This window comes from Bombus flavifrons, chromosome 6, assembly GCF_040668555.2.
Source record: "Bombus flavifrons isolate JBK064 chromosome 6, iyBomFlav1_principal, whole genome shotgun sequence".
Taxonomy (NCBI): Eukaryota; Metazoa; Arthropoda; class Insecta; order Hymenoptera; family Apidae; genus Bombus; species Bombus flavifrons.
Window position 1 is genome coordinate 6884530 of NC_138447.1, and position 15829 is coordinate 6900358.

Here is a 15829-nt window from a genome sequence, read left to right on the forward strand (position 1 = left end):
TGGAAATAACAATATAGTATTAGGCGCGTACTTAAAATTTATACGATGCAGATCTATTTATCGGAAGATGAAAATTATTTAAAGAACACAAGGGATACTGACAAATTAAAACGAAAACCTTATTTTTCAAAATATATTGCATTTTATTTTTATGTTAATATTCTCAAATATTTAACCAAAATATTCATTAATACCGAATTTTCGAAATATAAAACTTTCGAAATATATTCCGAATTAATACACATATTAGGTTCAATTATTAATAAATTCCGGATTCATTTTTTATTAGATTTAAAATATATTTAGATTATAAGTTCCTAATTATAAATTTAGTGCCATATTTTTATTGATCTGAATCAAGTATTTATTTAGAATATTGTATTGTTTTGTATAATTAAATTAGAAAAACAATTACAATATACGATCGCACTTGTTATATATTTGCACCCATTGTTATAACAATAGAATTGTTTTACCGTCATTATAGTAAATATAATATACATACTTATGTGTACATATAAGAAATATGTGAAATTAAGATTGACTTTAAATTCTACAATAATATCAAAATAAATTAAAAATTTTCACATTCAACATCTTTTTATAAGTGATATTATATACAATTCTTTATAAATTATATATATGAAATATTTTCAAAATTTCTGCAAATATTAGATTGCAGATTTGAAAAAAGTACGAAATTGAGGAAGAGCAGATGGAGGAAACAGTAAGATGTCGTTAGGGTGTTTGGTTCTGGTGGGGAAGGAAGGGATTGAATACTTTCAAACAAATTGCAAATAGGGAAATGTACTACTCAATTGTACATAACCTCTGTTCTCGGGATTCGCTTCGCTTTGAGTTTCGTGTTTTCGATGTGTCTAATAAAAATTTATAAATCTCTTGATTTATAATAATCACACGTGTCCATTAATTAAATGTAAAGAAGAATAATGTTTGATATATAAAGCAAGTTTACAAAGGTTGGTTTTGTTTAAAAGCCAATGTTCTAATATGACTTTATACGATACCATTTCAAAGAATGAGTGACCGAAAGTATAAAATACAATGAAATAGTTATGTTGCCTTCGACTGGTTACTTTAAAGCTATAAACTGTCCATTCTATGAAAATGGAGCGTGCGATAGACCTTACTGTCATTTCAAGCATTCGAAACGAGGTAAGTTCCTTTATTGTTCAGCTTTTCCTTTATCATAAATATATTACGCGTGATATTTTATATTGCTCGAGAAATTTATTTCAGTTTTATCTCAGTGTTTTCTAGCATAAACAATTTATCTAAAAAATATAAGTTTATATATTGTTTTAGAAGATGTTGGAGTTACCACGGAGGCTACAGAGACAGTGGAAAACCATTCCACGGGTCAAGCTGAAGACTCTAAAGCTGCTACAATGGTAACATCTGATTCAGGTGTTTTACAACAATTAGTAACAGAAGCTGTCAAAAAAGTCTTAGCTAATCGAAGTGTCACAGATGCAGATAATAAATTGTCTTGTCAGAATGTTGTTTCTCAGGTAGTTGAAGAATTAAAACCAACATTAACCACTGGATCATCTGGTACAGTAAACAATGTTAAGGCCACTATGGTAGAAGAAAGGACAAATACACCAGCACCAGTTAATATGCAACCATGCGTTTATAATCCAACACCAATTGCAGAACTAAAGAAACGTCACATACCAATAGTATCCTATATGCCAACTAGGAAAAATATAGTAGCTGTGAAACGTAAATCTTCTCCGGGTGAAACTAAACCTTGGTTAAATATGGGCAATGAATCTGCAGAACCTCAAAGTGTTGAAATTAAATACAAACCTACTGTGATAATCACACCTGAAGTTCGGGATACTATGCAGAGTTATATACCTACATGCAAATCGGACTCAGCTTCACTAAATTCATGTAAGGATGGTAGTTCAAATGAATATTTGCTTAAACTCAGGGAGACCTATTATCCAAAGAATAAAAAGAAAAGGGAAGAATATGTTCCAAAAAAAGTGAAAACTCGACTAAAAACGGGTGACGGATTAAATGAATCTGCACTAGATCATATTGAAACAGATCTCAATATGATGGATAAAGTACTCACATGCTCTAACTCAACTTCTGATGCACAGTCTAGTAAAATATCTCCAGATTCTCCTTTAGATATCGAACCAAAATTTTCTGACGATGAAGAAGAGAATAGTAATGATTGCGATAACACTGATGATCATGATGACACAGATAAAAATAATACTGCACACATTGATTTTAAGACTATAGAACAAAATGAATCTTATCCTGATATAAAAAAATCTGACTATGTGAACAATTTACAGGATATGTATTTTCCAAAGATAATAGATAGCACTGATAGAACTATTAACAAAGAAAATCATAATGAAAAAATATTGACCTATAGCGATACTCTGAAACAAGAAACGTTCCCTAGTGATGAGAGTTCTAAATCCTCACAATGTGAAAAAGGAAATGTATCAGAGGTAGATTTGAATAAAAGTACGGTTAAAAATGTAAAGGAATATAAAAGCAAGGATAAGAATAAAGACAAAAATCAAAGGGATCACAGTACATCTCATAAAAGGTATAAAGAAAAGCATGAGTCAAGTAAAAGGTCGCATTCCAGTTCGCATAGTAAAAGTAAAAATAAAAATCATTTGAGACACAAAAGCAAAGAATCAAAAGATAAGAATTGTGACAAGGATAGGAGTAAATACAAACATCAGGAAAAGGACAAGGCCCAAGATAAAGATGAGAGTAAACACAAATCTAAGAGCGATAGAAAGGACAATCATAGGTCTGGGAAACATCATGGGCATTCCAAGAGTTCTTCGAAAGAGCACACTAAGAATAAAAGTGATAGAAGTAGCAAACATTTGAAAACGCATCGTAGGTTGGATGATACAACAAACGAAAAATATGTGAAGAGTAAGGAAAAAAAAGATTTAACCGAGAGATTCGGAAATTCTTTAGAAAGCATTCGTCTGAATTCCATGAATGACAATGATGAAGAGAATGATGATCATCATAGTAGTATCATCGGTAATGATATTGATGTAACTTTTAGCATGTCTGATTCAGACCATGATGTACAAGAAGAGTGTTTAAAGATATTTCAGGTATGTGTAATAAATTGATCTTGTTACAATTCTGGGGACTTAAAAATTGCAATACAGAATGTATTAATTTGTGTATACTTATTTTTATTGGGAATGTTGTTACAAGGAATACCAAGTACCAGAACAATCAAGGGTAGCAGAATCATTGAAAGTCGGATCATCTGCATCGCACGAAAAAGAAAAGGAACAGGTAGAAGAAATTGGCAAGAAAAGAGTAGCACATCCTTCAGCAGCTGCATGTGTTATTAGGCAAATTGGAGTTAATCAACAGGCGAGAAAATTTGTAAATCCACAACAGAAAATGTACGAAAGGTGGCGTCTGATGCGCGATGCTGTAGCAGAAAAAACAATTTCTGCAAGTAGTAGTGCTCCCAAGGATGTACGTCGTAATTGTACCGAAGCGATAGGTATAGCGAGTAACAGCGAATTGAAGTTAAATGGGAATGGTACATAACTATTTTTTTAAGAAAGTATTTGCATGAAGATATTTTAAAGTATAAATAGAAACTGTTAATAATTAATTACGTATTCGACAGGTCGTGTCAGGATTGCACACGTACCGTATGCTAAATCCTTAGCACTAGAAAAAAGAAAGGTAACAGAAAATGTAGGAAAGTTAGTGGAGCCGAAAGCCGCAGATAATTATAAAACAGCTGCACAAACGGCGAAGAGTGGTGTACGCATAGCTCACGTTCCACAAATGGTCTGTATTCCTTGTCTTTTAGTTAATTATAAACGTACAGAGCTGTATAATGTCTTGGTTGTGTTTCAGGTTCCTCAGTTAATTCGTCCTGAACCATTGCAAGTAACCACGCAGAAATTTCCTTTAAACGTTCGTCAGTATTATGTGAATATGATGCATGACGTATGTGTATTAATTTACACAAGTGCCGAGGACGCAGCACAACGTGCGATTAAAGAAGAATATGCTTGTCACGAAAGATGCAAAGCACTAGCTGTTTACAAAAGTTCCTGCATGCTTGCTACGCATAGATTGAGAAAAGAAGCTGATCAAAATTCATCTGTGGATAATAATGCAATAGTAATTCCAGGTAGTAGTACAGTTTCTCATGAAACAGTGTTGGCTGGGAAAACTAAAGGTTCGTGGAGTGTTCTTAAAACAAAAAGATCCGTTACGAAATTTAAAGGGGCAGCTTTATATAGTATGCTAAAAAAATGGATAATGACGGAGCAACAACTTCAAGATAACGGGTTTCCTCGTCCACATCCAGATGGTCAGAAGGTAAACCGAGTGAAAAAGCTTTTGAGAAATATAAGTAGTATATACTTCAATTGCAGGGTCGTGCCAAAGTCTATGTAACTAACACACGAAATCAAAGTGTTCTGTCAAAAGTGCCTAACGAAAGAATTTGTAGTCGATGTGGTCAAACCTATGTGATTGATAAACGAGGATTTGCTTCGCGATCACAGAACTGTATATATCATTGGGGCAGAAAATTCACAATCAGAGGTGAAAGCAAATACAGTTGCTGTCAACAATATGGTTCTGCAACTGGTTGTTGTGACGCGAAGACGCACGTTTGGGATTATACAGACTACGAAAACCTTCGTGGTTACGTGAGAACATTACCGAAAGGTAATTTGTACATGTTTATTTATCTCTATTTCTAACTCTAGTTTATATGTGTTCTATTATTTGTCCTCATTGTTATTATTATTAAGATACGCCGGTAGAGGAACAAGGGGTATATGCACTCGATTGTGAAATGTGTTATACAACTCAAGGATTGGAACTAACCAGGATAACAGTCATTGATGATGATTGCAGTGTAGTATATGAGACGTTAGTGAATCCCCAAAATCCTATAATCGATTATAATACAAGGTAAAAAATATAAAAATATTTCTTCTTTCATTTTCTCCTGTTCCTTTCTCCTTTTTCTTTAAAAAAAAGGTAATGCGTCAAATAAAAAGAAAAGTAATTTTTCATACAATGTTTATAAATAATCAAATCAATATTAAAATCGCGTATACAGGTTTTCTGGGATTACGGAGGAAAATATGAAAGACGTGACAACAACGTTATTAGATGTTCAAGCAACGTTGTTGACAATGTTTTCAGATAAAACTATATTAGTGGGTCATAGTTTAGAAAGCGATTTCAAAGCTTTAAGGCTTTTGCACGATACTGTTGTTGATACAAGCGTGATGTTTCCACACAAAAATGGTTATCCACAAAAGAGAGCATTAAAGAATCTTTGTTCCGAATATTTAAGGAAGATCATTCAAAATGACGGTTAGTTTAGAATCATATACTTTTTTGTTTTTTTTTCATTCGCGGTATAGTTCAATAACGATATTTGATTTCTTTGCACATTAAGGTTTGTGATGAAGTAAAAACAATTCTTCTATAACTAATCTTTTGTTTCATATTACAGTTGGTGGACACGATAGCAAAGAGGATGCTGTCGCTTGTATGGAGTTAATTCTTTGGAAAGCAAAGGAAGAAGCAAAATTACAATAAGCGAATCTACAAGCACTTTGTCAGACTGAATTGTGTACAGCTTATGGTTTTGTGGTATATGAAGCGATGATAACTTTTTTTTAAATTATCGTATGCGTTGTATTATAGTTTTTCATGTATAAATATGTGATATACATGTGCCCGGTTAATTCTAGAATCGATTATTATATAATCACCACTCATCTCCGAATTTCATTCATTATTCTAATTATGGTAGATACACGTTTGTTCTTTTCATTACGCGCAATTCATACTTTTATAAAATTCTACTGTAATTATTTACAAAGCAATTGACCGCTACCGATTTCAATGGCCTTGAGATATGTTACCAAGCCAACGCGTTGAGTAGTTTTACTCTATCCACGTATAACTGTCAGTAGGCTTCAGTTTCAGATATAAAAGTGAAAGTACATAGATAAGCACAATACTGCGCGTAAAAGTAGTTGCATCTGACAATGAGTAAGTATTTCGAGAATTCAAGTGACCGCAGCGGAAATAATAAGCGTTAGTGAGATATTGATACTTAACATAAACATACCATATATACATCGCTGACAACTCGATGCCATTATATGCATATTGAATTGTCTAAACGCATACTTTTTCGCACCTGTTTTGGTGCAGCATTGTTTCTATTTTTTTCAAAATCAGCTGCATTTACGATAATGGCGCGTTCAAAAAATATGTGTATATCCAATCAATACAGTATCATCGAATCAAAAACCAAGTGACGGTTGTCTGGAATTACTCAGTCATTGAGCTTGACAATATATATTAAGGTCATATCGGTAAAGTATGTATTATTCTATATAATTACCTTCCAGATTAATGGTAATAATAATTTCGTAAGAAATTATAATCATGTCTTTTATTTACTACCTAAATCAAACCTCATCCAGACTCAGCCAAATCCTTAGAAGACATGTAAAATAATAAAAGACATAATGAGATACATAGTACCGAAAGTACTTTTGCGAACATTTTGAAGGCTGATACTGAGCGGCGCCTGTATGTATAGACGATGTTACACAACATATAGACCTTGACGACATATCGCAAGGTCATTGAAACCAGCTGGATCAGGGTAATGGGCTTTGTAAATAATTACGTTTTCATTGTACTTCGAAGTGGTACCTGCGTTGCATCTGTCTCTTTAGTTGTTTTCGAAATTGTACACGATATAAACTTATTTTTGGAGATTAAGAAACTTGCAATAAAGTAACTTCGATATTTTGTATGCGTTGAGGTTTTCAATTTCTTTTACCCTTCAATAATGTTTTAATATCTTGATAAGTGGAATAGAAAGATTAGGATAGGTAAAAAATAATTTAAACGATAATGTAAAGAAGCACATTAGATTTTTTTTTCATTTAATTTTATTATATAAAACTACTATCAATGTTTCATTCAAATGTGCGTTCAATCGCTTTGTACCAGCATGGCATCTCGATTTTAATCTCACCATTAAAAAATGGTTAACGCTCCTCTTACTTGACTCGTTCGATCGAACTATGACATTTTAGAATGCGTATACTTTGACGAAGAACAGGTACCATGACGTGAATAAGCGAGCTCGTTTCGCCATTTACGTCTATAGTTCGTAGCAGCTCGCATGCGTTTTGCCGTCGTAAACCTACTTTCTTTTCAGTAGCACCGTATTAAAAAATAATTATCATTCCTTTTTCATCCTCTTGAAATTTATGTGTGTCCAAATTTAGTTTTGCCTCTCTCTTCTCTCTTTCTCTTCCTCGCTTTTCCTCTGTTCAAATTTTGTTTTCTTTTCGTTCGAGTGTTAGGAGAGACTCGAAGGAAAATATTTCATCATTCGTATCATTATTGTTGGCACGTATGTAAATATATACATATCTGTTTGAGAAAAAAATTAAATTCACTTAAAAGATACCGGTTAAGCAATGAAGTATCTTCCTCCGAGTTTTCCTAGAACGGAACGTTTATCGTTCTCGTGAAATCTGTATCTATATTTATAGAAGGAAGAGTTTTACTTTACACCTTTTGTTCGTGTTGGGTAAAAAATAGTCTATCTGCCTCCTTGAAACAAACATTATTGTCAAGATATATTTATAGCCTAATCTTTGGTGTGGTTTTCCTACTGGTTTTTACAATGTTTTTCAAATTTTAGGCATATGCTACGCTCGTGTACGCGTGTTAAGACAAAAAAGAGACAAAGTATATGTTTGTATCGTTTGCATTTCAGCATGCGCGTGTATCTATCGGCGACACTCCTAAAGAAACCTCCTATGACGAAACCTAACTCGTTTCGAGGTACATATTCAATATAATCTGTGTACATAGAGAAAATACATTTTGCAGTGTCGATAATCGTCTAGCTTCGGTGGAAGACTCGCGAAATTATGGACTATAGCAGATGTGTAACTATCATAGCGAAATATGAACTTCTACAATGCCGCACTGCGACTGATTTTATTGAGTGATCGAGAATGCGCTAATAGTTATTACAAGGAGGGTCGCTCAGTGTCCCGCCCCCTTAACTTCGTTAACAAGTTATTCAAAGCGTTCAAAAATAGTTCGTGTGGACATTACTCGATATTTAAATTACCTACTTAATTCCCATCGTATACGAAGGCAACTATTTGAAGACACGTACACATTGTATCGATGTTACAAATATTAGGTATGCGGATTTCATTCAGTTCGTAACATATGCGACTTAACAACTGATCAACTAAAAACAAAATTCAGTGTACTATCCAAGCTGAAATAATATCTAAAATATTCTTTTTTCTTAAACTGTTTCATATCCGGATTCTGGGATGCCTTTTCCTTCCTTTACTTATCTCTGATCACAATCTTCGCGGATTGCCCATCGGTCTAAAATTATTTATAGCTAAAGACTATCATAAGACCTCGTGTACATACATAGTCCAATTATGATAAACTTAATTTCTTCACGACTAGATGAACAAGGAAAATAATATCGCGGAATCATTGTGGTACGGGACTAAGTAGTGAATCAAACCGAATCGAACTAAGTTGAATCGAGTCAACTGCATGAGAATTCGGTTTAATTCAAACGAAAATATTTCGGGCAACAAGGTATGCTCTATATTACTATACAATATATGTACCTCCGCAAAAGCACAGCCTTATTAGGCATTGGCCTTCATTCAGTTACATATACATTTTTTCGATGTATTGCTTTCTTTCGTGCAAAAAAAGTATTACCTTTCCACATGGCGTACTAACAAAGCGATTAACTAACTTGTAATTTTCCTTATACAAGGAAAAAACATAGAATATGTAACGACGATAATAACCACGGAAACTATGGCGACGACGACGACGACGATGGCGACGGCGACTATGACGATGACGATGACGATGATGATGATGGTGATGATAACGTTGATGATGATAATGAAGATAACAGCGACGACGACGACGATGACGACGATGATGATGCCGGTGACGAAGACGATGTCAATGATTTTTCGAGAGAGGATATTTTGTACGACGCATCGATAACTATAGTCGCCTCACAGGAAATAATCGAGGAAATCTTTGCAATCTATTAGAATGCAATTTTTATGGAGCGATCGTCTGATCAGAATCCTGATCTCCAACGAGATAGAGGAATTGGAAAGCGATTGCCAATAAACTGATGCCTAATAGGTCCCCCATTGCCGTCAAGTACGGAATTGCTGAATTATCGGGATCGATTTTTCGCTTCCACATCCAATGTATCATTATGTAAGCAATGTACAGGAGAGCAGCAACCTGCAGCGTGGAGGCACACAAGTAAACAAAAACGAAGAGTGGCGTTAACGAAGTGTTGCCGTCCTTCATATAATTGATCAGGTAAATGAAAATGATGTGACCTGGTATAACCATCGCCATTAGGACTCTTGTTGTTCTCGCGTGCATACCTGAGAATCAAAGAAAGAGGAAGTAATTAATTCACCTTTAGGTTGATATTAAGTGGAGACAGATGCATATACACCGTCGACAATGAGCATTAGGACAAAACCACGTGTTACGTTTACTGGGAAATTTTACCATGCTTCGCTTTATTATTTTATTAAAGGTTGGTATTTTTCTTAAAATACTGTTACAAGAAATTCCTTGTACTTTTCCAAATTACGGAAACGTATCAAAGGCATAACTTAATTAATTATGAAACTAAAGGAACGATTCTTGTACGATTTGAAATAAATAACTAAATGCAATGTTTCCGATTTGCCATACGATGACAATGGAATAACAGATTCATAATGTAATAACAAGAAAATAAAAGCGGTAAATGGCAATCAATTTGTACTAAATATCAACAAGCGTCTTGATACTCGTGGTCGTTGGTGTAAGTCTCGACTCGTGAGTTTCGTTAATATGGCTTAATTACCTTTGCCAAAAAAGTTAGCGATAGGTGTAATGAAGATAACAGGATGTGTGTGACCCGGTGGAATTAGAAGCGTTCCCAGTTCGGCTTGCTTATGAAGGGCCGTCGATATCCTGCTTGCTTGCACAGCTACCAAATTTCCACCGACACCGTTGATCACCGGTTGGAAAACGGTCAGGTTTTCGAATCGCGACACCATGAATTCGAGTATTAGACCACCGCAACTGCTTGGTCAACAACAGCGGTCGTTCGTGTTCACTTTAATAGTTAGTTCGTGCCTTCTTTTTCTGTTTACTTTCCTGAGTCGTTCTTGGCACTCGCAATAATTTTAACGAAACGGAATATCGGTACTCACCTGCTGATCAACATAGCGATCATTACAGGAGTCCATCCGAAGTAAAGGACATCGTTGGTGTACTTGTTTCTCTTGGCGATCCATACCCAGAGCGGCGTGACAAGGATGTAACAAGCGATCACCAGAGGCGCGACCCAATCTTGTTTATTTATCGATTCGTAGAGAATCGTGGATATCCAAGAGAGCAGGGCTAAGGAAGTGATGTCACCGAGACTGGCGGCGATCGGTGTCGCGACGTTGTCCGGATTTATGTGACAATGACGGGAGAAAACAATCACACCTGCGGTGATCAATCCAAGGACGAAGGATGCCAGAGAGGCGGTAACTAGGCTGCTTGCACATAATAGGTATGCATGATCCAACGAGATGGTACCGTTTCGGAATGCCCCCATTACGATTGCCACCACAGAGCCCAGAAATCCAACCACTATCGCCTGGCACTGCCAACACGAACTGATCTTCTTTACACAAATATCACGCCAAACGGCAGAAATAACGGCTGTATAAGATATATTACTGAAAAACTGTTGACCAGTGGAACGGAGACAAATAAAAGTGAAAATTACACGGGAAGAACAAGATGAGTCCATTTTTATCAACTTTCTGAGCTTGATGTCGCTTGAAAAGGGGAATCTAGCAAATCTGGCAGCATCAAAATAGTTAATGAGTCTTGAAATTTTACAGAAAATCAATAAATATTCTTAAAATGTCTTAAAATGTATTTAGTCCGAAAACCAAAGAACAAAATGGTTTGGCAGTGTAAGGTCGAACGACGGCACAGCGAATTTGGAAACGAATCCTCTATAAAAACGTAACTTGTCATATTCTTCCCTTGTGGTCTTCAAGTAGAGATGTGTTGCGCGCATCTTGCCCATTTTTCGATTAAATATTCAAAGGATATATCGTGACTTTTATAAATATAGCAACGTTTCAAAGTATCAAGATATGTCCGATAAATGATTAGAGAACTGTACAACGTAGATATTTTTAATATTCTCCCAGTGAACTGCGAGTGTTCCCAAGATAAAGGGTGTCCTGGTTAATAGATTAATAAAAAATGAATATTGCAAATTAAAACGTATGCATTTTGTGGTAAATAATCGTACGATCAGGTGGAAGAGCGCAAGTAACGTGACGTTTACACTTGAAGGTCGTTTACCGTTGACGCGTTGAACGTATAATCAAATAAAATTGTGGCGCCAATGATAAGGCACCTGCGAGTCGTACGTCTTGTCAGTTCAGGTATCTGACATGGAATAATTTTTGTGGCCAATATATCGTAAGATGTGTTGACAATTGCTAGAGTTTGTGGAAAAAGTCGTGGAATTAACGAGTACGAAAAAAACGAGATAAAGGAGACGACAAGATGCAATAAAGTAACAGACGACGCGTTAGAATAGAAAAATCGACAATGATGTGGAACGATCGCAAAAAGCGATAGGTAAGTGGAAGAGAGAATAGAGATAAAGAGAAAGGGAGAGTGCACTTGAGACAATATTTGCGGATAAAAAACAAGGAAAGATTAAAAATAGAATGTGAATCCGACTCACTTGAATCAAGACGAGATTTCCGACGATCATGTGCCACTGTTCTTTCGGCGCATCCATGTGTCCGAGATTTGCTTGAGTCGAAAGACGAGAAGCGAGAGTCATTTCCAAATTTCCTTTCAAACCCAACAGTGCTGGTACCAGAATGATGAGTTCGCTCACTTTCTCAAACACGACCCAATGCTGTGGAAAGCAGCGACGTATAAAAAGGATGTTAGATCTGAAGCTGTATGGTATTAATCCGATTTCGATGGAAGAGACAGAGGAAGATGAGGGAAAAAATGTTTTCATACTTGAACCAAATCTAGGACTAATCCAGCTCCAACCATGCCAAGGCCGGCAATAAGAAACGGTATAAAAACTTGAATAGTGATCGCTAGGTACGATTCGAGGGGTTCATCCCCGTTTACGCCGTAGATTTTACTCTCAGCGACGACGTCGGGGAGGCGGCCGCTATCGGTGGTTCCCTCGTCGAACATGGGTACCTCGACGCAATCTTCCTCGATGGATTTGTCGGTAGGATCGGTGGTAGTATTCACCCCGACAACGGTGTCCATCCATGCATTCGCATTCGTGCTCGTTCCCATAGCCGTCACCGCAACCATACTCGTGCCTGTGGCAGAAGTTGTGCCCATGATCGTGTTTCCGACTGTTGATTCTGAGATAGTGCGCGAACGAGCACGAACTGGCGTTACCCTGTGGGTAGTTTGCTTCTCGGAAAGCAAAGGTTCCTTACATTGATCACTGTCAACAGAAAGTTAATATAAAATGCATATATTCATAATATACATGTGTGAACGTTTGTAGCATATACATGTATTTATACTCGACAGTAGATAAACAGGTATTTTTATGAATGTGTAAACCGAATTCCAATCAAGAAATGTAATCGAGTCACAGATATGGCAAAACGTACACCTTAATTCTATCAGCGATATCTCGTTCAAGATCATGGTTGTCAACTAGCTCGTAATTTATTTATTATCGTGTACGCTTCGAGGATGCACGAGCTGCGTATCAGATTTAAGATTGAAAACGAAATAATGTTAATCGTTGAACGTACTTTTCAATTTTGGCTCCTGTAACATCGATATGGGCGTGTTTGTCGGGAGGTAGTCGTACCGGATGTTGATGCACCTGGTCCTCTATCATCTTCTACTGAGGACCCCGTGTGACTCGCTGCCACGGATATATAGCCATTCTCCTTTCAGAATGATAACGCTTGTCTAAATGTTCGCTCGTTGTAGTTGTATTTCAGGACAAGAATCGAGCAAATTACGTAACCAGCGAGGGACGATATCTCTAGTCTGATTCGCTCGGAACCACTGTAAGGCACGTCGAAAATTAAAACACATCGACTTTTAGCGTCGTAAGCAAGTCAGATTTGGTGTTACGAATTCTGCAAACTGTTCTTTTGCTCGTACCAAACTATCGATGATTCGATCGGTGCATTCATTATATTCGACACGTTGTCTATTGCCACTCGTTACTTTCGATATCACTGTTTTTTCTTTTCTATCCATTTTCACTAATCTGCATCTCTCATAATTTTTCATTGTCTCATTTGTCTTTGTCACTAGTCACTTTATAAAAAAAGAAAAAATTAAACTTCGTTCTATCGAATCAACCTACATTTCGTTCGTGTTATATCACGTAAAAATATGATCGTCTTTAAAACGATTCTAATAGTCAAGTATAATATAATTTTACGTGAAAGAAGTTGAATATTATGGTTATTTAAAATCGTAAAATACTTCTATAGTCGATGATCACAATTTTTATTCGGACGTAGTTTCTTCGGATAAAAATTAAGACAAAGATATCAAACGTTTGTTTTCTGGCTTGAAAAAGATGTCAAAAGGGAAAGAAGAAAAAGAAAAAGAGAAAAAGAGAGAAGGTGAACAACTCTAAAGTGTAGTTTGCGGATTATAAGATATCGATTAGCGTCCCTGCTGTTTACGTAACGAATACGTTTCGGCAAAGGAAGAAATATGAATTTTGGAAATATGTTACATAAATATCATACTTGGATGTGCATCGATACTTTGACCATACCTGTACCTCTGTAAGGGAATCCTCGATGGTGTGTCGAATCGTGGCCAGATTCATAGACTCGAAAAATCTGATTTTTAATGTTCTCAAAACTGTTGTATCGATTCTGATAAAAAAGAAAATCAACCGTCGTCACGCATCTGGTGGTGTAAGGCTGGTGGCCTGGTGCGAGGCCGTTTCACGCTATGGTTACATCGCGACTGATCTCGATCATGCATCACGTTTGTCTCCTTTAAACTCACTTAGGACTTTTACCGGGAACATACGGTAAACGGAGCAAGCGCGAATTTATCGATCGTCAGCCGAAGTAAACCTTGATTGTTCGTCTACCTTACCGTCTGTTATTCCTCGCCTATCTACCTGTCTGCTTTTCTGCTTTCTTGCTTGTCTGCCTAGCTGCCTGCCTACCTGCCTGCCTTCCTATCTGTCTGCTTGCTTGCATATCTCTCTTACTTTTTTGCCTTACTCTTTATCTATTTACGTTTATCTGTTATTCTAACTATTCGTTCACGCAATTAAATATCCATTCGCATGTTTGATTGATTATAGAATTATATTTTGTTCGCTCGACGAGGCTACATTTTTAAACTTTTTTATCGGTTAAACCCTCTCTTTGTCTCTTTCTTTCTCTCTCACCACCTTCCTCCCTTTTACCATCGCGTTATTTTGCTCGATCGACCTTCGCGCAAAGAATCGATACCTTAATCCGTTTCAAATGTAATCTCCTATCGAGATTCGATTTTCTATCATATAATCGATCAATCGACAAATATGTAACCACGATATTGTTTATACCGGGGACAGAATTTATTTGAATTTAGAATTGAACGTAGGTGCTTGTCTTGTTTGGCGAAACGCCGAATTTTACAATTTTTCTCGGTAAAGATCACGAACTCGATATTGATTTACCACATTTTGAAATCTATAAATTTTAGGTATTTAATCAGTTCGCTGTATACATTACTAGATCGCCTATATTGAAACTTATTCATTCCGCGTTTATCATTTCAACGTAAGTTTCCACGACTGTATTATACCATTTAAGTCAGATTCTATCATCACAATGTTTATTTACTATTTAATTGGATATCCTGTGTGTGTACGTATTATTATATCTTTATCGCACTATGTATTCTTATCTATTTCCTAAAAGACCAGTTATGTAAGATCTCTTACAATTAGTCGTCCATAAATCGAGTGATTCGCTATGACATTGAGTTTCAACTCTAGACTATGTCGTGATGCCACGATAATCTACGTTTCCCGTATTTTATTAACCCAATGTACTTTCCTCACTACTCACTAATTAAATCGACTTCCGTATTTTGCCTGCGAATTCTACTCTTTTTTTTCTCGATGAGTTCATTCAATTTTAATACCGTAACTCGGTTTAAACACATCTTGAATACGAATAATGTTGACGTCGCAATTGATCTCAAACACGTGGTATAGAGAACTAATTGCTGCAAGTATAAAATTACAATTGCATCTACAAAATGTGCGATCTTCGAAGGAAAAATTGTAGAATTTTGACATCGTTACGTATCCCACTTAGATATATAATAATTTATAGATATTAAAAATAATTAAAATAATGTCGGTATTTCTTTCAATAGATTTAAGCACTCTCGATAAAGTTTGAAACAAATTGATACAAATAACGTAAAAGAGATTGAAACGTATCGAGTAAAGTTTTAATAAGAATTAAAGATAGAATAATTACGATTTATGGCACGAATATGCAAATGAGTAAATTTATAATGCAATGGAAAAATAGAGTGGAAAGAATGAAGGTATAGAAAAAGGAAAAGAGAGGTAGGAATGCCGAGGGTGACTACTATTATCGTAATTGCGATACGTTATGATATCACGTGTACT

General features: G+C 35.9%; 2 protein-coding genes across 6 annotated transcripts; one reads left to right on the plus strand and one right to left on the minus strand.

Moving 5' to 3' along the window:
- Positions 1–687: 687 nt before the first annotated feature.
- LOC138180835 (RNA exonuclease 1 homolog) lies at positions 688–6859 on the plus strand. Of its 4 annotated transcripts, none has more exons than XM_069115079.1 (10): positions 688–1176; positions 1327–1412; positions 1518–3137; positions 3244–3583; positions 3674–3840; positions 3910–4380; positions 4437–4734; positions 4821–4983; positions 5135–5394; positions 5537–6859. In XM_069115079.1, the coding sequence occupies exons 1-10, from the start codon at positions 1077–1079 to the stop codon at positions 5620–5622; spliced, it is 3591 nt and encodes a 1196-aa protein (XP_068971180.1). In that variant the 5' UTR covers positions 688–1076; the 3' UTR covers positions 5623–6859. The 4 variants fall into 4 exon arrangements, with proteins under 4 accessions (XP_068971180.1, XP_068971181.1, XP_068971178.1 ...); XM_069115080.1 differs by having other exon boundaries at positions 1330–1412; XM_069115077.1 differs by having other exon boundaries at positions 1327–3137.
- Positions 6860–7668: 809 nt separating this feature from the next.
- On the minus strand, positions 7669–14763 carry LOC138180854 (solute carrier family 41 member 1). Of its 2 annotated transcripts, none has more exons than XM_069115127.1 (7): positions 13955–14763; positions 12963–13103; positions 12193–12643; positions 11903–12082; positions 10353–10792; positions 10001–10221; positions 7669–9527 (listed from the first exon to the last, which is right to left on the minus strand). In XM_069115127.1, exons 2-7 carry the CDS (start codon positions 13049–13051, stop codon positions 9187–9189), a joined length of 1722 nt encoding a protein of 573 aa, XP_068971228.1. In that variant the 5' UTR covers positions 13052–13103; positions 13955–14763; the 3' UTR covers positions 7669–9186. The 2 variants fall into 2 exon arrangements, with proteins under 2 accessions (XP_068971228.1, XP_068971229.1); XM_069115128.1 differs by lacking the exon at positions 13955–14763 and adding an exon at positions 13324–13482 and having other exon boundaries at positions 12963–13224.
- Positions 14764–15829: the final 1066 nt, after the last annotated feature.

Bases quoted from the DNA above. Each gene is read 5' to 3' on its own strand.
- LOC138180854 (XM_069115127.1), bottom strand. From the start codon at position 13,051: ATGATAGAGGACCAGGTGCATCAACATCCGGTACGACTACCTCCCGAC. The intron at 12,083-12,192 runs GTATGAAAACAT...TGCTTTCCACAG, and splicing joins TAGTCCTAGATTTGGTTCAA to CATTGGGTCGTGTTTGAGAA. The intron at 9,528-10,000 runs GTAATTAAGCCA...TTTGATTCTCAG, and splicing joins CGCTAACTTTTTTGGCAAAG to GTATGCACGCGAGAACAACA.
- LOC138180835 (XM_069115077.1), top strand. From the start codon at position 1,077: ATGTTGCCTTCGACTGGTTACTTTAAAGCTATAAACTGTCCATTCTAT. The intron at 3,584-3,673 runs GTACATAACTAT...CGTATTCGACAG, and splicing joins ATTGAAGTTAAATGGGAATG to GTCGTGTCAGGATTGCACAC. The intron at 4,381-4,436 runs GTAAACCGAGTG...CTTCAATTGCAG, and splicing joins CACATCCAGATGGTCAGAAG to GGTCGTGCCAAAGTCTATGT.